Below are 22,953 nucleotides of genomic sequence, written 5' to 3'. Positions count from 1 at the left end.
TTTCTCACTGCACTGATCTCATCCTTTACTAACAGAGCTACCCCACCTCCTTTTCCTTTCTGTCTGTCTTTCCAAATTGTCAAATACCCCTGAATATTTAGGTCCCAGCCTTGGTCATCTTGCAACCACGTCTCTGTAATGGCTATCAGATCATACCCATTTGTATCTATTTGTGCCTTCAACTCAGCATGCATTCAGATAAAGAGCTTTTCAATTTGTTTTTTTAACCATTTTTTCCTGCTTTGACCAGACTTTCTGATTCACCTTTACGTTTATAGATTCTGTCCCTTCCTGTCACACTCTAGTTTTCATTTCCCCTAGTGCTATCCTGCTCTATTACTCTCTCCTTGTTCTTTGACTTTTTAAATTTCCGCTCACCTGAACCCTCCCCTCCTCATTATGTAGTTTAAAGCCCTCTCTACAGCCCTGGTTATTTGATTTACCAGGACCTAATCCCAGCACGGTCTAAGTGGAGCCCGTCCCAACGGAACAGCTCCCTCTTACCCCAGTACTGGTGCCAGTCCCACGAACCAAAACCCATTTCTCCCACACCAGTCTTTGAGCCACGTGTTTAACTCTCTGATCTTATTTACCCTATGCACAGTTGCTCGTGGAAATAATCAGAGATTATTACCTTTGTGGTTCTGCTTTTTAATTTGGCCCCTAGCTGCTCATAATCCCTCAGCAGAACCTCTTTGTTTGTCCTATCTATGTCGTTGTTACCCACGTGGACCATGACAACTCCCACTCCAAGTTCCTCTCCAACCCAGAGGAGATGTCCTTAACCCTGGCACCAGGCAGGCAACACAGCCTTCGGGACTCACGCTCTCGGCTGCAGAGAACCCCCGCCAGGCCTCCCTCCCCCACACCCACCCTCCCCTGGCCTCCCACTCGCACCCCTCCCCACCCGCCCCCCTCCCCTCCCTCAACCCTCCCCTGGCCAACCCACCCCCAGCCCTCAAAGAACCACTAACAAGCAGCCCAGTCAAACCTAAAGTGCACATTGATAATGTGAAATTCTTCTATACTTCGACACATGAGGCCATTCGGCCCATCGTGCCTCTGCCGACTCTTTGAAAGAGCGATCCAATTAGTCCCACTCCCCCTGCTCTTTCCCCACAGCCCTGCAAGTTTTTCCTGTGCAAGTATTTATCCAATTCACTTTTGAAAGTTAATATTGAACCTGCTGCCACCGCCCTGTCAGTCAGCGCGTTCCCGATGGCCATTAAAACAAGTGTCCTCACCTCCCCTCTGTTTCTTTTGCCAATTATCATCAATCGGTGTCCTCTGGTTACCGACCCTTCTGCCAATGGAGACACTTTCTCCTCATCTACTCTATCAAAGCCAGTCAATATTTTGAACACTTCTAGTAAATCTCCCCAGACCTGCTTCTGTGCTACATGATTCTATGATTCTCTCTTCCCACCCCCACCCTGCATGGACCTATTCCCAGAGAGACCTTCAGCCTCACCTCACCCACCCATCCTCTCTCCATGGGACCGGCTTCACTGATGACCCGTATACACTTTGGGGGAAGTAAAGAGAAAGTCAAAGAACAAATTGCATATAGAGAGCGAAGGAAAAGTAGTTGAATTTTCATATCAAAAGAAAATGAAAGACATTTATATAGTGCTTTTCACGACCACCGGACGTCTCAAAGCGCTTTACAGCCAATGAAGTACTTTTGGAGTGCAGTCACTGTTGTAATGTGGGGAACATGGCAGCCAACTTGCGCACAGCAAGCTCCCACAAACATCAACGTGATAATGACCAGATAAACTGTTTTTGTGATGTTGTTTGAGGGATAAATATTTGCCCAGGACACTAGGGATAACTCCCCCAGCTCTTCGTCAAAATATTGCCATGGGATCTTTTACATCCACCTGAGAGAGCAGACAGGGTCTCCTCCAAAAGACAGCACCTCCGACACTGTAGCACTCCCTCAGCACTGTACTGGAGTGTCAGCCTAGATTTATGTGCTCAAGTCCCTGGAGTGGGATTGAACCCACAACCTTCTGAGCCACAGCTTAATATCAGGTCTACAAGACATTCTGAGGCACTTCAAAGCCAATTAATTACTCTCGAAGTGCAATCACTGTTAAGTAAGAAAAGACGGCAGTCAATTTGCGCACAGCAAGCTCCCACAAATAGCAATGAGGTGAAGGACTAGATAATCTGTTTTTGGTTGCCTTGTCCTGGACACCAAGCGAACTCCCCATGGCCCTCCTCGAAATAGTGCCAAGGGATCTATTACGTCCACTTGAGATGGCAGACGGGGCCCTCAGCTTAACGTCTCATCTGGAAGGCGACACAAAAGGTTGAAATCATTTTTTTTTTGAGCTCAGATGGAAACATTGCGTCAATGCCGGGAGAATGAGTTTATCCAGATATGGCTGTAACCAAGGAAAAATGAAATGTTGACATTTTACGTATGCAGGATGGAGTGAGGAGAATTTCAGGCTGTCAGGCGTGAAGCCAATCCAAATGATGGGAGTAGGTAGCGAGGAAGAAACATTGTGTGTGCAACCATTGCAACCACAAGGAGCAGTCATCCCCTAATAAAGCACAGATGCTGCCCCTCTGCCAAGCCTTTAAAGGGCAGCAATGATCCCTTGAGCAAGTTCTGGGGGATGACTTGCATCTATTAATATTTGAGATTTATAATACCAGGACACATTAGGAATAAGTGCATCATCCAGACACTGTGTAAATGTTAACTTGAATTCAACATCGACAGACATTCATCACCCAAGAACCAGATAACGAGAAAGAACAATTGGAGTTCAAGGAGTTTATCCAGCGAGTATCTGAGTCAATTGGCTCAGGAAGATCCTAGATTTGATCTTCAGTCTGTGTTCAATTAGGGATGGGGAACTCGGCAGGGTTTCTGCACCCGTGTACGCACTCTCTCACACCCACACATCCACACACACCCCCACGCATGCACACATCCACGCACACCCACACTCACACACACACATCATCATAGGCAGTCCCTCAGAATCGAGGAAGACTTGCTTCCACTCTTAAAATGAGTCCTTAGGTGGCTGAACAGTCCAAAACGAGAACCACAGTCTCTGTCACAGGTGGGACAGACAGTCATTGAGGGTAAGGGTGGGTGAGACTGGTTTGCCGCACGCTCTTTCCGCTGCCTGCGCTTGATTTCTGCATGCTCTCGGCGATGAGACTCAAGGTGCTCAGCGCCCTCCCGGATGCACTTCCTCCATTTAGGGCGGTCTTTGGCCAGGGACTCCCAGGTGTTGGTGGGGATGTTGCACTTTATCAGGGAGGTTTTGAGGGTGTCCTTGTAACATTTCCTCTGCCCAACCTTTGGCTCATTTACCGTGAAGGAGTTCCTAGTAGAGCGCTTGCTTTGGGTGTCTCGTATCTGGCGGACAATGCGGCCTGCCCAGCGGAGCTGATCAAGTGTGGTCAGTGTTTCAATGCTAGGGATGTTGGCCTGGTCGAGGACGCTAACATTGGTGCGTCTGTCCTCCCAGGGGATTTGTAGGATCTTGCGGAGACATCGTTGGTGGTATTTCTCCAGTAGATTTGAGGTGTCTACTGTACATGGTCCATGTCTCTGGGCCATACAGGAGGGCAGGTAGTACTACAGCCCTGCAGACCATGAGCTTGGTGGCGAATTTGAGAGCCTGTACTTTGAACACTCTCTTCCTCAGATGGCCGAAGGCTGCACTGGCGCACTGGAGGCGGTGTTGAATCTCGTCATCAATGTCTGCTCTTGTTGATAAGAGGCTCCCGAGGTGTGGGAAATGGTCTACGTTGTCCAGGGCCGTGCCGTGGATCTTGATGACTGGAGGGCAGTGCTGTGTCGCGAGGACAGGCTGGTGGAGGACTTTTGTCTTATGGATGTTTAGAGTAAGGCCTATGCTTTCATATGCCTCAGTAAATACGTCGATTATGTCCTGGAGTTCAGCCTCACACACACAGACACACAATGGGCGAGGACAGTATTGGGTTCAGCTATGATAACCACCTTTGGTGAAATATCCTGGAGACACTCGTGCATGAGGAGTGGCCATCTGGAAGAGTCAGTGGAGAGCAACAAGGGAATCAACACCTTTAGGAGAGGAAGGGGTTAGAGCAGAAATTGGTGCAAAAATAGAAAGAGTAAGTAACCAATCTAATTTTGGGACCGAGCTGTTCAAACACTCACTGGAGGCATTAACACACAGATGATTTACAACAGTGCTTATGGAGTCAATAATCAATTATGAGTATCAGTGGGGTCACTAATACTGGCTCTGGAATAGCAAACACATTGGGTTGTGAACCATTTGCTATGCACCTATAAACAGACCTCACACTGCTCTCAAAACTGCCCACGTACACATGCGCCAACAAGCCCGAGACAGGGTTAAGTGCAACACCCACCCCACGTCCACCCCGCTACGAGATAGAACGTCATCTTGAACTTTTTTATTCCACCACTAATGGAGGATGGTTGGGGATGGGGTGGGGGTGGGAGGATGAGGGAGACGGGGAGAGAAGGAACCATCGTCTTTAGTGGGGCTCAAACCCACAACCACATGGCCAACACCTATAAAGACCAGAGGGGGAAAGGCCCAACGTGATAACAGGCCAAATCCAAACCACTCCACTTCAAACCTCAGCCCTCATCTGGAGCAGGGAAGGGGCAAGAGGTACAGTGCTGACAAGAGAGATTCAGAAACTTTTGTTTAATCAAAGTCTTTATTCCAAACAATAGTTACGATGATTAAGCTTTCCAAATTCAGAATTCAACTTGATCATTGCCTCCATAAAATAAATTCCCAAATTGAGCTCAACCGGACAAAACCTTCCCAACTCATCAAATTGCTCCTGGGCACTGTTGCCGTCAGTCACCTGTAGAGCATGCCAGGTTCGCCCCCAGCGACCCCCACCCCCCCACCACCCCCCCGAGTGGATAGTGAGCAGCTCTGGGTCTTGAACAGAGAGTCCCAATACAGGTTCGAGATGAAACACGACTTTGTTTCTGAAGAGGCAGATAATGAAGAGGCTGCACTCACCGAGTTGTAGAGGAGACCCTCTCCATTCATGGCCACGTAGAGGCCGGATTTCACGCCTTGAATCGCCACCACCCGCAGTCCCACAGGAATCAGGTTGAACAGAGCTGGGAAGAGAAAGAGTCGTTCACAACATCAACAACTGGTGTTTCCTCAAAAGCGCCATCAATCAAACCGTAGCTAATTACAAAAGTTAACTAGTAGGCCTCCATCAATAGCCACAAGGAGTAACATTCCTACTGTGAAAGAAAACAGAAAAGGGAAGGACTTGCATTTATATAGCGCCTTTCATGATCTCAGGACATCGCAAAGCACTTTACAGCCAATGAAGCACTTTTTGAAGTGAAGTCATAAATCATCATCATCATCATCATAGGCAGTCCCTCGGAATCGAGGAGGACTTGCTTCCACTCCCAAAGTGAGTTCTTTGATGGCTGAACAGTCCGATACGAGAGCCACAGACCCTGTTACAGGTGGGACAGACATTCGTCGTGGAAGGGGTCGGTAGGGCTGGTTTGCTGCGCGCTCCTTCCGCTGCCTGCTCCTGGCCTCTTCATGCTCCTTGCGTCGAGCCTCAAAGAGCTCAACGTTCTCCCGGATGCACTTTCTCCACCTCGGGTGGTCTGCGGCCAGGGTCTCCCAGGTGTCAGTGGTGATGTCGCACTTTACCAGGGAGGCTTTGAGGGTGTCCTTATAATGTTTCCGCTGTCCTCATTTGGCTCGTTTACCATGAAGGAGCTCCGCATAAAGCATTTGCTTTGGGAGTCTCGTGTCTGGCATGCGAACTATGTGGCCTGCCCAGCGAAGCTGATCGAGTGTGGTCAGTGCTTCAATACTGGGGATGTTAGCCTGTTCGAGGACACTGATGTTGGCGCGCCTGTCCTCCCAGGGGATTTGCAGGTTCATGCGGAGACATCATTGGTGATATATCTCCAGCAAGTTGAGGAAGTCATAAAGTAGGAAACGCGGCAGCCAATTTGTCCCACAAATAGCAATGTGATAATCTATTCTTAGTAATGTTGATTGAGGGATAAATATTGGCCAGGACATGGGGCATAACTCCCTTGCTCGTCTTCAAAATAGTGCCATGGGATCTGTTACGTCCACCTGAGAGGACAGACAGGGCCTCGGTTTAACCTCTCACCTGAAATCATCATCATAGGTGGTCCCTCGAACGAGGATGACTTGCTTCCACACCAAAAGGGACGAGTTCACAGATGTTTCAATGAAGGACCCGATGTTCCATTCCTGAACTCCAATCGAAGGGGTGAAAGATGCCTGCGTGTGGATTTTATTTGACATGTGGTGACCGTTGCACATCAGCCACCACACGGGCTTGACAGAGCTAGGCCTTTAGCCAGCGGCAAGGGTTAACCAGGACGACTAGAGATCTGCTCTGCTGCACGGACCTAGTGTGCACACATATCGCAGTGTGGGCAGATCCGTGCTGCCCCTGGGCCCTTGGCTCTTCTGGGCCCCGTGCCCTCATTCACTGTGCCTCCGCCACGCTCTCTGGCCGTTCCTCCGCCACGATCCCCCATCGCTCCTTCGCCTCGGTCACTCGCTGCACATCATCTGAAATATGGCACCTCTGACAGTGAAGCGCTCCCTCAGTACTGCACTGAGCTACGGCTGAAATGAAGGAGAGGCAGTAGAGGAGGATAGTCCAATCTACCACGCTGGACCGGAATACCATTGTTGCAGTCACAGGGGTTGCCACTGACAGCTTTCACCAAGGTTATCTCATTGCTGAGAGTAGGGTAGAAACCAGACTGAAGTGAAATTTAGAAGAGGTTAGCATAGAGCTGAGGGATGACAATACATTTAGAAACTTTAGAGGGAAGGGGAGGTTCGATATAGGAGTCAGGGGGAGGCTTTTGAGGGGGGAGATAATGACAGCAGTTTTGAACATGAGGGGAATTGTGCACATACAAAGGGAAACATGAACCATTTCAGCAAGATACGGTGGTGGAGTAAAAATGCAGGTGTGGACGAGATAGAGAGACCAGAAGGTGGGTCTCGCAGATGGTAAACCTGGTTTAATAGTGGAGAAGCTACAGAGGGACGCGAGGTCAGACTGGGGAAAGGCTTGAGGAGGCTTCAGGATGGGGGAGGGGCGCACGATGAGATGAACGCAGCAAAGGTAGAGGAAGCCACCTGGATAATCTTGCTTTTTGAGGGGTAAAGAATCCAGAAGTTCCTTGTACTTGGCATTTAAGGGGTCAGTTGGTTGTCCTTACCTTCCAGGATGATCCTGGACTAGTACAAGAGAACCTTACAAAGCACAAAAGGAGACCATTTAGAACATAAGAAATAGAAGCAGAAGTCAGCCATACGGTCCCTCAAGCCTGCTTCGCCATTTAATAAGATCATGGCTGATCAGACCATGGACTCAGCTCCACTTCCCCGCCCGCTCCCCATAACCCCGTATTCCCTTATCGGTTAAAAAACTGTTTATCTCTGTCTTAAATTGAATCAATGACCCAGCTTCCACAGCTCTCTGAGGCAGCAAGTTCCACACATTTACAACCCTCTGAGAAAAGAAATTCCTCCTCATCACAGTTTTAAATGGGTGGTCCATTATTCTAAGGTTATGCCCCCGAGTTCTAGTCTCCCCCATCAGTGGAAACATCCGCTCTGCAACCACCTTGTCAAGCCCCCTCATAATCTTATATAATTCGATAAGATCACCTCTCATTCTTCTGAATTCCAATAAGTAGAGGCCCAAGCTACTCAACTTTTCCTCATAAGTCACCCCCTCATCCCCGGAATCAACCTAGCAAACCTTCTCTGAACAGCCTCCAAAGCAAGCATATCCTTTCGTAAATACGGAGACCAAAACTGTTCGCCAATAGAAACATAGAAAATAGGTGCAGGAGTAGGCCAATCGACCCTTCGAACCTGCACCGCCATTCAATGAGTTCATGGCTGAACATGCAACTTCAGTACCCCATTCCTGCTTTCTCACCATACCCCTTGATCCCCCTAGTAGTAAGGACTACATCTAACTCCTTTTTGAATATATTTAGTGAATTGGCCTCAACAACTTCCTGTGGTAGAGAATTCCACAGGTTCACCACTCTCTGGGTGAAGAAGTTTTTCCTCACCTCGGTCCTAAGTGGCTTACCCCTTATCCTTAGACTGTGACCCCTGGTTCTGGACTTCTCCAACATTGGGAACATTCTTCCTGCATCTAATCTGTCTAAACCCGTCAGAATTTTAAACCTTTCTATGAGATCCCCTCTCATTCTGCTGAACTCCAGTGATTACAAGCCCAGTTGATCCAGTCTTTCTTGAGAGGTCAGTCCCGCCATCCCGGGAATCAGTCTGGTGAACCTTCGCTGCACTCCCTCAATAGCAAGAATGTCCTTCCTCAGGTTAGGAGACCAAAACTGTACACAATACTCCAGGTGTGGCCTCACCAAGGCCCTGTACAACTGTAGTAACACCTCCTGCCCCTGTACTCAAATCCCCTCGCTATGAAAGCCAACATGCCTTTTGCTTTCTTAACCGCCTGCTGTACCTGCATGCCAACCTTCAATGACTGATGTACCATGACACCCAGGTCTCATTGCACCTCCCCTTTTCCTAATCTGTCACCATTCAGATAATAGTCTGTCTCTGTTTTTACCACCAAAGTGGATAACCTCACATTTATCCACATTATACTTCATCTACCATGCATTTGCCCACTCACCTAACCTATCCAAGTCACTCTGCAACCTCATAGCATCCTCCTCGCAGCTCACACTGCCACCCAACTTAGTATCATCTGCAAATTTAATCCCCTCGTCTAAATCATTAATGTGCAATGTAAACAGCTGGGGCCCCAGCACAGAACCTTGCGGTATCCCACTAGTCACTGCCTGCCATTTGGAAAAGTACCCATTTACTCCTATTCTTTGCTTCCTGTCTGCCAACCAGTTCTCAATCCATGTCAGCACACTAACCCCAATCCCGTGTGCTTTAACTTTGCACATTAATCTCTTGTGTGGGACCTTGTCGAAAGCCTTCTGAAAGTCCAAATACGCTACATCAACTGGTTCTCCCTTGTCCACTCTTCTGGAAACATCCTCAAAAAATTGCAGAAGATTTGTCAAGCATGATTTCCCTTTCACAAATCCATGCTGACTTGGACCTATCATGTCACCTCTTTCCAAATGCGCTGCTACGACATCCTTAATAATTGATTCCATCATTTTATCCACTACCGATGTCAGGCTGACTGGTCTATAATTCCCTGTTTTCTCTCTCCCTCCTTTTTTAAAAAGTGGGGTTACATTGGCTACCCTCCACTCCATAGGAACTGATCCAGAGTCTATGGAATGTTGGAAAATTACTGTCAATGCCACCTCCTTAAGTACTCTGGGATGCAGTCCATCAGGCCCTGGGGATTTATCGGCCTTCAATCCCATCAACTTCCCCAACACAATTTCCCGACGAAGAAGGATTTCCCTCAGTTCCTCCTTCTTACTAGACCCTCTGACCCCTTTTATATCCGGAAGGTTGTTTGTGTCCTCCTTAGTGAACACCGAACCAAAGTACTTGTTCAATTGGTCTGCCATTTCTTTGTTCCCCATTATGACTTCTCCTGATTCTGACCGCAGGGGACCTACGTTTGTCTTTACTAACCTTTTTCTCTTTACATATCTATAGAAGTTTTTGCAGTTCGTCTTAATGTTCCCTGCAAGCTTCCTCTCGTACTTTATTTTCCCTGCCCTAATTAAAACCCTTTGTCCTCCTCTGCTGAGTTCTAAATTTCTCCCAGTCCCCGGGTTCGCTGCTATTTCTGGCCAATTTGTATGCACTTCCTTGGCTTTAATACTATCCCTGATTTCCGTTGATAGCCACAGTTGAGCCACCTTCCCTTTTTTGTTTTTACGCTAGACAGGGATGTACAATTGTTGTAGTTCATGCGGTCTCTAAATGTCTGCCATTGCCCATCCACTGTCAACCCCTTAAGTATCATTCGCCAATCTATCCTAGCCAATTCACGCCTCATACCTTCAAAGTTACCCTTCTTTAAGTTCTGGACCATGGTCTCTGAATTAACTCTTTCATTTTCCATCCTAATGTAGAATTCCACCATATTATGGTCACTCTTCCCCAAGGGGCCTCGCACAACGAGATTGCTAATTAATCCTCTCTCATTACACAACACCCAATATAAGATGGCCTCCCCCCAAATTGGTTCCTCGACATATTGGTCTAGAAAACCATCCCTTATGCACTCCAGGAAATCCTCCTCCACCATATTGCTTCCAGTTTGGTTAGCCCAATCTATATGCATATTAAAGTCACCCATGATAACTGCTGCATGCACCCCTAATTTCCTGTTTGATGCCCTCCCCAACATCACTACTACTGTTTGGAGGTCTGTACACAACTCCCACTAACGTTTTTTTGCCCTTTGGTGTTCTGCAGTTCTGCCCATATAGATTCCACATCATCCAAGCTAATCCTTCCTAACTATTGCATTAATCTCCTCTTTAACCAGCAATGCTACCCCACCTCCTTTTCCTTTTATTCTATCCTTCCTTGGATGTTGAGTTCCCAGCCCTGATTATCCTTGAGCCACTTCTCTGTAATCCCAATCACATCATATCTGTTAACATCTATTTGCACACTTAATTCATCCAGTTTATTACGGATACTCCTTGCATTAAGACACAAAGCCTTCAGGCTTGTTTTTTTAACACTCTTTTTGTCCTTTTCGAATTACGATGTAGTGTGGCCCTTTTTGTTTCTTGCCTTTGTTTACTCGGCCTTCCACTATTGCTTTTTACCTTTCTACCATCTGTTTCTGACTCCATATTACTTCGCCCTGTCTCGCTGCACAGGTTCCCATCCCCCTGCCATATTAGTTTAAACACTCCAGAACTGCAAGAGGGAAACGCAGTATTCCTCGAGACGGTCAAAATGAATTTGACTGGGAATGACCAGGTCAGTCGTGCAACCGATGCCTTGATTCTGTGGCCCTCAACCTTGACTTGAGAACTATTCCAGCTTAGAGTGTGGGAGGAACATGAGACTTTGGACCTGTGGTTCTCCAAAGCTCTCCCCCACTGGGGGTTTTCCTCACCTCATGTCTGGGTCTGTTGTACACTCATTGAGAAGTTAGCATGGAGCTAAGAGGTGACAGTGCAATCAGCGAGTTTAAAGGGAAGGTAGGTTAGATACAAGGCAGTTGCGGGGGAGGATACAAGAGTCAAGAGACTAACCGAACAGGATTGCTATGGTTATTATTGAATTATGCAACTAACAGGAAGGTAGAGAGCGAACAAGATGAACTTTGGTCTATCTTTGCTGCGTTGCTAATGGCGAAGGCAGATCAATGAGTGACTTGATAGGAATGTGAGTGTCAGAGACGGAACCAAGGGTGTTACTGAGCAGCTAAAGGCAGGAGTGCCAAGGTGGGTAAGGGCCAGAGGAGGAGTTATGGAGAGCAGAAGCTGAGGATAGTGGAGTTGGAAATAGCCAGGGAGGTGTGGATGGTGAGGGAAACCAGGAAGTGGCCCAGAGATGGCCTTGCTAATGATGGTGAGCTTGGAAATGGAACGGTGAAGGAGATCAGGGCGAGTGAGGGTGCACAACCTTACCTCCAGGATGAGGCTGAGTGAGGGCAGGAGGATGATCAGTGCAAAAAGTTTGCAGGGAGACCCCCGGGAGGAAATTATTGTGGGGCTTGGCTGGACAATATGAACTGTGAAGGAACGGGGCAGGGTTGGAAATGGGTTGAGATTCTCCAACAGGGCTGTAGTGCGAGGAGTTGGGGGACAAAGGCCAGCTGGGGCAGTCATGCAGCCAATGGGAGCCGTGTAGCTGGGGAAGCTGGGGGCGGGGGAAGAGTAGAACATAACAAATAGGAGCAGGAGTAGGCCATTTGGCCGCTCAAGCCTGCTCCACCTTCAGTGAGGGGGAAGAAGTCACCAGTCTGTGGAAACAGCAGGACCGATGGGGAAAAACAGCCTTTTCTCGTTGTTTGCTCGGCATGCTTAACTAACGAGAATGTTAGTCGTGGCTCAGTGGGCAGCACCCTCATCTCTAAGTCAGAAGGTTGTGGGTTCAAGTCCCACTCCAAGGAATTGAGCACATAAATCTAGGTTGACACTCCAGTGTAGTACTGAGGGAGCGCTGCACTGTCGGTGGTGCCATTTTTTGGATGAGACGATAAACCTAGGCTCCGTCTGCTCTCTCAGGCGGATGTAAAAGATCCCATGACACTATTTTGAAGAATAGCAGGGGCGTTCTCCCCAGTGTCCTGGGCCACATTTATCCTTCAATCAATGTCACTAAAAAACAGGTTATCTGATCATTATCACACTGGTGTTTGTGGGAGCTTGCTCTGCGAAAATTGGCTGCTGCGTTTCCTACAACAGTGTCTACACTCCAAAAGTACTTCATTGGCTATGAAGCGCTTTGAGACTCCCGGTGGTCGTGAAAGGCGCTATATAAATGCAAGTCTTTCTTTCTTTCTTCATGTGCGCAGTACAAGAGAGAGAGAGAGAGAGTTCGAAAAACAGGTTGCACGGGGTTGGGGGTAATATATTAGTATGGTTAGAGGATTGGCTAACGAACAGAAAACAGAGAGTCGGGATAAATGGTTCATTCTCTGGTTGGCAATCAGTAACCAGTGGGGTGCTGCAGGGATCAGTGCTGGGACCCCAACTATTTACAATCTATATTAATGATTTGGAGGAAGGAACCGAGTGTAACGTAGCCAAGTTTGCTGACGATACAAAGATGGGAGGAAAAGCAATGTGTGAGGAGGACACAAAAAATCTGCAAAAGGTCATAAATAGGCTAAGTGAGTAGGCAAAAATTTGGCAGATGGAGTATAATGTTGGCAAGTGTGAGGTCATGCACTTTGGCAGGAAAAATCAAAGAGCAAGTTATTATTTAAATAGAGAAAGATTGCAAAGTGCTGCAGTATAGCGAGACCTGGGGGTACTTGTGCATGAAACACAAAAGGTTAGTGTGCAGGTGCAGCAAGTGATCAGGAAGGCCAATGGAATCTTGGCCTTTATTGCAAAGGGGATGGAGTATAAAAGCAGGGAAGTCTTGCTACAGTTGTACAGGATATTGGTGAGGCCACACCTAGAATACTGCGTGCAGTTTTGGTTTGCATATTTACGAAAGGATATACTTGCTTTGGAGGTAGTTCAGAGAAGGTTCACTAGGTTGATTCCAGAGATGAGGGGGTTGACTTTTGAGGAAAGGTTGAGTAGGTTGGGCCTTTACTCATTGGAGTTCAGAAGAATGAGAGGTGATCTTATCGAAACGTATAAGATTATGAGGGGGCTTGACAAGTTGGATGCAGAGAGGATGTTTCCACTGATAGGGGAGACTGAACTAGAGTGCATAATGTTAGAATAAGGGGCCGCCCATTTAAAATTGAGATGAGGAGAAATTTCTTCTCTCAGAGGGTTGTAAATCTGTGGAATTCGTTGCCTCAGAGAGCTGTGGAAGCTGGGACATTGAATAAATATAAGACAGAAATAGACAGTTTCTTAAATGATAAGGGGATAAGGGGTTATGTGGAGCGGGTAAGGAAGTGGAACCGAGTCCATGATCGGATCAGCCATGATCATATTAAATGGAGGAGCAGGCTCGAGGGGCCGTATGGCCTACTCCTGTTCCTATTTCTTATGTTCTTATTGATGTCGTTTAGGAATCACCAGGAAACATCCAAAAAAGAACTTGCTGGTGAACAAATCAGCTTTTAAAAGGAATTGCCAAGACTTGTGGTAGAACGACTGTTTGGAAATTAAACAACTGTTCCTGTGCACAGCCACCAACACTCCCCTGCGGAAATTCAATTCCACCCACCTCCCAATTAAATGGGGGTCAGACCAGCCAAGCTGGGTCCAGCTGCATTCCGGGGAGAACTACTCATCAGCTGCACAGCACCCGAAATGTTAATTCTGATCTCCCTTCGACTCTCAAACTGAAACCAGTCGGCTTATTCAGGAGATAAGCAGCAGTAAATCGGTGCTGTCATGATGTAATCTTATCTGCGCTGGCCAGACACGCAGATACCGGTGCCACAAGCAACTCTCCAGCTCTGTTGTTGCGCGCATGATTAATGCCGTGGGCTTTGGGGGCATTGGTTCATCCAATTTTAAGCCGTCCGCGTTTAAACAAAGCGGATTGCTGCCGCCTCGCGCTCTTTCCAGCAGCAATCAGAAAAATTCGCCACAGGGGGAAAAAAATGTAAATGAACTCATTAGCGCGGAGTGGAATGCCGTCTAAATTCACACTGTCAGCAGCTAAGTAGGCAAAAAAATATTTTTGAAGAAAGACTTGCCTTTCACGTCCACCGTACATCTCAAAGCGCTTTACAGCCAATGAAGCACTTTTTGCAGTGCAGTCGCTGTTGTAATGTGGAAAATGCAGCAGCCAATCTGCGCACAGCAAGCTCCCACAAATGGCAATGTGATAATGACTTGATAATCAGTTTGTTATGTTGATTGAGGGATAAATATTGGCCCAGTACACCGGGGATAACGTCCCTGCTCTTCTTCAAAATAGTGCCATGGGATCTTTTACATCCACTTGAGAGAGCAGATGGGATTCTCAGTTTAATGTCTCATCTGAAAGACTCCCTCAGTACTGCCCCTCCGACAGTGCAGCACTCCCTCAGCACTGCCCTTCTGACAGTGCAGCACTCCCTCAGTACTGCCCCTCCAACAGTGCGGCGCTCCCTCAGTAATGCCCCTCCGACAGTGCAGTGTTCCCTCAGTACTGCCCCTCCGATAGTGCAGCACTCCCTCAGCACTGCCCTTCTGACAGTGCAGCACTCCCTCAGTAATGCCCCTCCGACAGTGCAGTGTTCCCTCAGTACTGCCCCTCCGATAGTGCAGCACTCCCTCAGCACTGCCCTTCTGACAGTGCAGCACTCCCTCAGTAATGCCCCTCCGACAGTGCAGTGTTCCCTCAGTACTGCCCCTCCGATAGTGCAGCACTCCCTCAGTATTGCCCCTCCAACAGTGCGGCGCTCCCTCAGTAATGCCCCTCCGACAGTGCAGTGTTCCCTCAGTACTGCCCCTCTGACAGGGCGACACTCCCTCAGCTCAATGGTGCAGGGATTGGTCTAAATCATGGCAGGTGCCGTTAGATCTGCTGCAGCAGAATCTGATCTGACCTGCAACCTGGGCGGTAACCTGCACGTGGGAACTGTACTCGGCCTGTGACTGTCCTGTGCAGGACCAGAAGTGCTCAGTGCTGCTCCGCGCGGATCCGCCTGCATCAATGCGCCTCAATTTGATGAGCAGAGCATTCAGTTCCCGCAGTCTCGGAGACAAATAGGCCAAGGAGCATGGTGTCAGCAGCACTGCTGTTCCGCGAGGAGTGCGTGGGCGTTTCTGTCCAAACATCAGTGAGAAGTGCTCTTCATCACCGAGGGAGCTGTGGCAATCACATCCAGGCAGTCGCCTGAGAGAAGGATTGCAAGGAAATAAGCAGAGCAGGATTGATCCTGTTCCAGCAGTTTTAAAACACAGGGGAAACTCTGTGCTCATTACAGTCAGTAAAAAGACACCAAACCCACTAGCAATTAAAGCTCCCTTCTCCTTATAATCCCCGGTTACATTTCCAGGTCCCAGGAAGACTCCAAATGGTGTCTATTCCATGCAGAACCTCCCTTCCCCCACTGTGTATTGCTGTGGGCTGTATTGTCCCCTTCTGAATCGTATCAATCACCAACAAAATGGAATGCAATTTTTGTTCGGCAAGGGTATTCAAAGGTTACGGAACTAAAGCGGGTCGATGGAGTTAAGATACAGATCTGCTATGATCCAAGTGAATGGCGTAGCAGACTTGAGGGGCTGAATGGCCACCTCCTGTTTCTGTGTTCCTATATGCGAATGCCATATAGGAACTAATCCCAGGGCGGGTTGGTGGGGGGGGGGGGGCCGATTTCATAACAACCAGAATTTTCAGCAATGTAAATCAGACGACACTGGCACAGGATTCTGGCAGTGAAAGCGCTGTCCCACAGCCCAACACACTTCATCCGTCTTCTTGTCAAGATTATGTCTGTCACAGCCAGGAACAAACTCTCTCTCAAATGGTGATGGTGGTTCAGATCCAGAATTGAGGTCACGATAAATAATGTAACTCATCAAGTTTCCCAGACAAACGCCTTGATCCCATTATTCATACCAGGGAAGGTGTAACTAACTGGGACACGACAGAGCATGACAGCACAGAAAAAGGCCATTCAGCCCATTGCGTCTGTGGTGGGTCTTTGCTAGACATATCCCAAACTAATCCCACTGCCCCTCTCTCTTCCCATAGCCATGTATCAATCCCAAACTAATCCCACTGCCGCTCTCTCTTCCCATAGCCATGTATAAATCCCAAACTAATCCCACTGCCCCTCTCTCTTCCCATAGCCATGTATCAATCCCAAACTAATCCCACGGCCCCACTCTCTTCCCATAGCCATGTATCAATCCCAAACTAATCCCACTGCCCCACTCTCTTCCCATAGCCCTGTATCGATCCCAAACTAATCCCACAGCTCCGCTCTCTCCCCATAGCCCTGTTTCAATCCCAAACTAATCCCACTGCCCAACTCTTTCCCCATAGCCCTGTATCAATCCAAAACTGTTCCCACAGCTCCACTCTCTCTCCATAGCCCTGTATCAATCCCAAACTAATCCCACAGCCCCTCTCTCCCCATAGCCTTGTTTCAATCCCAAACTAATCCCACTGCTCAGCTCTCTCATCATAGCATTGGATCAATGCATTAATCGATATTTATCACTCAATCAACAGAATTAAAACAGATTATCTGGCCATTATCACATTGCTGTGTGTGGGAGCTTGCTGTGCACAAATTGGCTGCCATGTTTCCCACATTACAGCAGTGACTACACTCCAAAAGTACATCATTGGCTGTAAAGCACTTTGAGACATTCGGTGGTCATGAAAGGCACTATATAAATGCAAGTCTTTCTTTCCTTAAACAATGTTAGTGAACCAGTTTGGTTTTTAAGATAATCCGACAGTTTCATGGTCAGTTTTACTGAATTCAAATGATCAACCTGTCACCCTCCAGTGGGATTTAGGCCCCAGGGAGCTGAAAGCAAGGCCGCCAATGGTGCGGAAGAGGCCATAATTGGAGGAGTGCAGAGATCTTGGAGGGTTGTAAGTCTGGAGGAGCTTATAGAGATAGGGAGGGGCAAGGCCAAGGAGGGATTTGAAAACAAGGATGACAATTTTAAAATCAAGGCGTTGCCAGATCGGGAGCCAATGTAGGTCAGCGAGCACAGGGGGTGATGGGTGAGCAGGACATGGTGTGAGTTAGGACACAGGCTGCCGAGTTTGGATGAGCTCAAATTTATGGAGGTTGCAAGATGGGAGGCCAGGAGAGTGTTGGAATAGTCAAGTCTGGAGGTGACAAAAGCCTAGATGAGGGTTTCTGCAGCAGGTGAGCGGAGAGAAGCACGGAGAGGGGTGATGTTACGGAGGTGGAAGTCTTGGTGATGGGAACGGATATGGGGTGGGAAATCATCTCGGGATCAAACAGAGCGCCAAAGCTGGGATCGGCCAAGTTCCATCACGGACAGTGGCCAGGGAGAGGGATGGAGACCACGGCTAAGGAACGGAGTTTGTGCTGGAGGGTGTGGGGGGGTGCCGTAGACAATATTTAGTGGAAGACATTTCTGCTCATCCAGCGCTGGATATCGGACAAGCAACTTGACAAATGAGAGACAGTGGTGGGCAGTGAGCTGGATACCCACGACTCAAACAAAACAACAAGTACTTTAATAAGAGTCACACTCTGGGTGAAAATAAAAAGTGCAAAGGATAAATTTTATTAAATAAGTAAATAGCTGTGCTTACATTGACACTGGTCAGAGCAATGCTCACTGAAGACAAATGTTTAAAAAAAATTAAAAGTTGTGTGAAAATAAGTTTCTCCCCAATCAGATATGAAAGAGGGTGGAACTATTTTACAATTAGACTGCAAGTATAAGAGTATTATTGACAAGAATCACGGTGTCGGGGGTGATTGATGAGCCACATCAGAGAATCAGCAAAAGAACAACTATCTATAACTATTTCTACTGCGCCTTTCGTGACATCAGGATGTTCCAAAGCACTTTATAGCCAACTAAATGCTTTTGAAGTGCAGTTGCTGTTGTAGTGTAGGAAATGTAGGCGGTGCGGCGAGTGATTGAGGCAGAGGAGCATTGAGAGGTCGTGGCGGAGGTGCGGCAAATGAAGGTACGGGGCCCAGAAGAGCCGAGGGCCCAGGGGCAGCACGGGCCAGCCCACACTGCGATATGTGTGTGCACTAGGTCCGTGCAGCAGAGCAGGTCTCCCCAGTCGTCCTGGTTAACACTTGCCATTGGATAAAGGCCTAGCTCTTGTGGTGGCTGATGTGCAACGGTCACCACGCGTTAAAAAAATCTACGCACAGGCATCTTCCACCCTTCGATTGGAGTTCAGGACTGGAACATCGGGTCCTTCATCGAAATACCTGTGAACTCGTGGAAGCAAGTCATCCTCGTTCGAGGGACCGCCTATGATGATGATGATGATGATGTAGGAAATGCGGCAGCCAACTTGTGCACAGCAAGCTCCCACAAATAGCAATGTGATGATGACCAGATGTTCTGTTTTTAGTGATTGGGTTGATGGATAGTCATTGGCCAGGACAACAGGGATAACTCCCCTGCTCTTCTTCAAAATAGTACTGTGGGATCTCTTGCATCGACCTGAGAGAGCAGACGGGGCCTCGGTTTAGAAGCAGCAGAATCATAGAATCATAGAAATTTACAGCACAGGAGGAGGTTATTTCAGCCCACTGTGTCTGCACCGGCCGACCAAGAGCTATCAGCCTAATCCCACTTTCCAGCTTTAGGTTCGTAGCCCTGTAGGTTACGGCACTTCAAATGCACATCCAAGTATTTTCCCCTCATATCTCCTCCCTCCAATTATTTAAAACTATGCCCCCTGGTTGTTGACCCCTCTACAAAGGGAAACAGGTCCTTCCTATCCACTCTATCCAGGCCCCTCATAATTTTATGCACCTCAATAAGGTCTCCCCTCAGCCTCCTCTGAACCAATGAAAACAGACCCAGCATCTCCAATCTTTCCTCATAGCCAAAGTTCTCCATTCCAGGCAACATTCTTGTAAGTCTCCTCTGCACCCTTTCCAGTGGATCAATGTTTGCGAAGATTAACACAGGCTCCGTGAAGTTACGGGGGATACTCAGCACAAATCAATGGAGCCTCCCCTCCCCTCCGCCAATCACCGAGCATCACCCCTCCCCCAATCACCGAGCACCACCCCTCCCCCAATCACCGAGCACCACCCCTCCCCCAATCACCGAGCACCGCCAACCTCCCCCAATCACCAGCGCCTCTACCCCAATCACAGAGCACCACCGCCCCTCCCCCAATCACAGAGCACCGCCCCTCCCCCAATCACAGAGCATCGCCCCTCCACTGAGGGGGACGGGGGTGTGACGGGGAAGAGTGTGACGGGATGTAGCCAGGGAGAGGGGGGGGCAGGGTGTTGGTGGGGGGAGGGGGGTGTTGGGGGGGAAGGGGGGTGTTGGTGGGGGAGGGGGATGTTGGTGGGTGATGTTGGTGGGGGAGGGGAATGTTGGGGGGATGTTGGTGGGGGAGGGGGGTGTTGGTGGGGGAGGGGGGTGTTGGTGGGGGAGGGGGGTGTTGGTGGGGGAGGGGGTATTGGTGGGGGAGGGGGGTGTTGAGGGAGGTGTTGGTGGGGGAGGGGGGTGTTGGTTTTGGAGAGGGGTGTTGGTGGGGGAGAGGGGTGCTGGTGGGGGAGAGGGGTGTTGGTGGGGGAGAGGGGTGTTGGTGGGGGAGAGGGGTGTTGGTGGGGGAGGGGTTGTTAGTGGGGGAGGGGGGTGTTGGTGGGGGAGGGGGGTGTTGGTGGGTGATGGTGGGGGAGGGGAGTGTTGGGGGGGAATGTTGGTGGGGGAGGGAGGTGTTGGAGGGGGAGGGAGGTGTTGGTGGGGGAGGGGGGTGTTGGTGGGGGATGTTGGTGGGGGAGGGGAGTGTTGGGGGGATGTTGATGGGGGAGGGGGATGTTGGTGGGGGAGGGGGATGTTGGTGGGGGAGGGAATGTTGGTGGGGGAGGGAATGTTGGTGGGGGAGGGAATGTTGGGGGGGAGGGAATGTTGGGGGGGGAGGGAGGGAATGTTGGGGGGGATGTTGGTTGGGGGGGGGGATGTTGGTGGGGGATGGGGGTGTTGGTGGGGGAGGGGGGTGTTGGGGGAGGGGGTGTTGGTGGGGGTGGTGGTGTGGGTGTTGGAGACCGGGGGGGGGGGCGCGGTTGACGGATCTCGCTGACTTACTGTAATTACTGTTCTCATCCTTCGTGCCGTCCATGCTGCCATCGGGCTGCATCTGTAGGTAGAAGCCCTGCTGGCTGAATAACCTCGTCACTATACCTTTCAGCTGGGGGTCTGCGGCAAAGGGAAAAGAGGGAAAAATTAACATTGCTAGAATCATACAGAGCTGGAGGCTGTTCGACCCACTGTGCCTGTCAAATCAGTCCCACCCGCACCGCCCCCCAGCCCTTCCCTATGGTCCTGCAAATATTTACTTTTCCAGTATGTATCCCAATTCCCTTTTGGAAGTTACAGTTGAATCTGCTTCCAGCGCGTTCCAGAACAATCAAGAGATCAATCTTCAATTGCTGGAGACTCCGCAGCAATCCTGGCCGGGAATGGCAACACAAACCTGCTCTCTCCCACGGGTTCCCTCCTGAAGTGGGAGGGAGGGGGGGGCTGTGGTCACGGAGCAGAGCCGGGTCCCCGCTCATCCAGGCTCCTCTCCCTCGCCAGTCTCCTCACACTGCTCCTAACATCCCCGCCTCCAGGCTGCAGACATGCTTCCCTCAGTCAGGCCTGCCTGTGAGCACCATGTACCATGTACCGAGATACCAAACCCCATGGACCACAAAAACCAATAGGTCCAGCAGGCCTGTCCCACACCGCAAGGCGAACTTAAACCGCACCAGAAACCCAAATACATTCAAATGGTTTTGAATCACTTCATTGAAAGTCACTCTATATTTTTGCTTCTTTTTTTATTAAAATGCAAAATTGGAAACTCTGAAGTTGGATTAATGGCACTGAAGAGACGAGCAGAAGGTAAGAGAGAAACAGAAGCGTTTACAGAGCCACGTCACCTCCCCCAGAAACAGCGCCTGGAGCTTCACGCACGGTGAATCAGTGACTGGATTTACGATACATGGCGTGAAACCAGGATTCCCCCGCTCTTCGCCCCAAGCCCCGGGTACTCCTGGGGGTGGAGTTGCCAGTCGCTCTTCTCATACCCCCCACCCACTGAATTCAGGAGTTGGAAGGTGAGGGTTTAAACAATGCAGCATGACCATTATCCGCTGGGACTGCCTCAGGGTCCCATCATCCAAGAAACGCTCAAAGGTTAAAATCCACCCACCTCACCACCCCACCCACTCCTCCACTCTCTCCCCACCCACACCCCACCTACCCCTTACTCCCCTCTCCCCACCTAAGCCCTCCTCCTCACCCAACCCCACCACCCCACTACCCACCCCCTCCACCCATACCCCCACTCCCACCTAAACCCTACCCACCCACACCTCCACCTACTCCCCACCCACCAACCCCCCAACTACTCCCCACCCACCCACACCCCCCACCTACCCCCCACCCATCCACACCCCCACTCCCACCTACTCCCCACCCATCCACACCCCCACTCCCACCTACTCCCCACCCACCAACCCTCCGCCTACTCCCCACCCACCAACCCCCCGCCTACTCCCCACTCCCACCAACCCCCCACCTACTCCCCCACCCCACCCCCCACCTACTCCCTCACCCCACCACCCCCAATCTCCAGAATGCACGGACGAGCAGCCCCCGCAGATTTCACCAAACTATAGACAGGAGGACGAGGAACAGAATATTTAGTCTCTTGGTTCTGGAATAACTGCGTACTTATTCAAAGGAGAGGTGGAGAAATCAGGTTACACACGGGTGCATTATACATCTCTCCTGAAACATTCCAGCACCATTCACCCAGGCTCACCGGTGTCACTAACACCGCCACTCCATGGAAAATCCACACACCAACCCGTTGAAATTGCTTCCATTTATCCGCAGGGAACAGTGGGGATTGGTATCCAGCTCTCTCATTGATCTATGCCCCGAATTCCCCCAAAAATAACTAAATGGGAGCTGCAGATGGATGTATCTATCGCGAAGGGTGCACCCAAGCAGTGTTGTCACTTGGCTGATTTAGTACATTGGTACCAATACTGTGGCATACATCTCCTGCACACGCCCGTCGGAACATCACTCCCGAGGTCCACTCTTCGAAGAGGAGCTTCAAACATGGTTCTGCCTCCTGAACCCAGCTCCAGGCATCCTTCACCCGAATCAGCTCCGCTGGCGAGTGCCAATACTCACCGAGATACGAAACTCAATGGACCATCAAGTCTGTCCCGCACCGTAAGGTGAACTTCAGCCCACTAAGTCTGTCAGAGGATGCCCTGACTGCAGCATGCTGACTATAGCTGTACACAGGACAGCAAAAGGTGGGACATTCCAGCACTTGCTGTTGGTATTCAGAAGGATTTGGGGGGGTGGGGGGGCGGGATGCTTGTGCATGAATCACAGAAAATTTACATGCAGCTAAATGGTAGCCTTCATTGCAAGAGAATTGGAGTATAAGAGTAAGGAAGGTTTGCTGCAACATTGGACTTTTGGTTATCACCAACGATGTCTCCACAAGATCCTGCAAATCTCCTGGGAGGACCAACATCAGTGTCCTTGACCAGGCTAACATCCCCAGTATTGAAGCACTGACCACACTCGATCAGCTTCGCTGGGCAGGCCACATAGTACTCATGCCAGATACGAGACTCCCTAAGCAAATGCTTTATGCGGAG

The 22,953-nt window shown here is 49.5% G+C and overlaps 1 protein-coding gene across 3 annotated transcripts in view; it reads right to left on the bottom strand.

Annotated features, from left to right (window-relative positions):
• Nucleotides 1–22,953, bottom strand: part of fgf12a (fibroblast growth factor 12a) — a 394,920-nt gene that overhangs the window by 121,171 nt on the left and 250,796 nt on the right. For all 3 annotated transcript variants that reach the window (XM_070882448.1, XM_070882447.1, XM_070882445.1), the window contains 2 exons: nt 20,366–20,476; nt 5,031–5,134 (listed from right to left, as the gene is read on the bottom strand). In XM_070882448.1, the coding sequence (XP_070738549.1) occupies nt 5,031–5,134; nt 20,366–20,476 (215 nt within the window). The remainder of the gene's footprint in view (nt 1–5,030; nt 5,135–20,365; nt 20,477–22,953) is intronic.

The sequence above is a fragment of the Pristiophorus japonicus genome, chromosome 6 (genome assembly GCF_044704955.1).
Source record: "Pristiophorus japonicus isolate sPriJap1 chromosome 6, sPriJap1.hap1, whole genome shotgun sequence".
NCBI lineage: Eukaryota > Metazoa > Chordata > Chondrichthyes > Pristiophoridae > Pristiophorus > Pristiophorus japonicus.
This window is presented reverse-complemented; position numbering and strand designations above follow the sequence as displayed.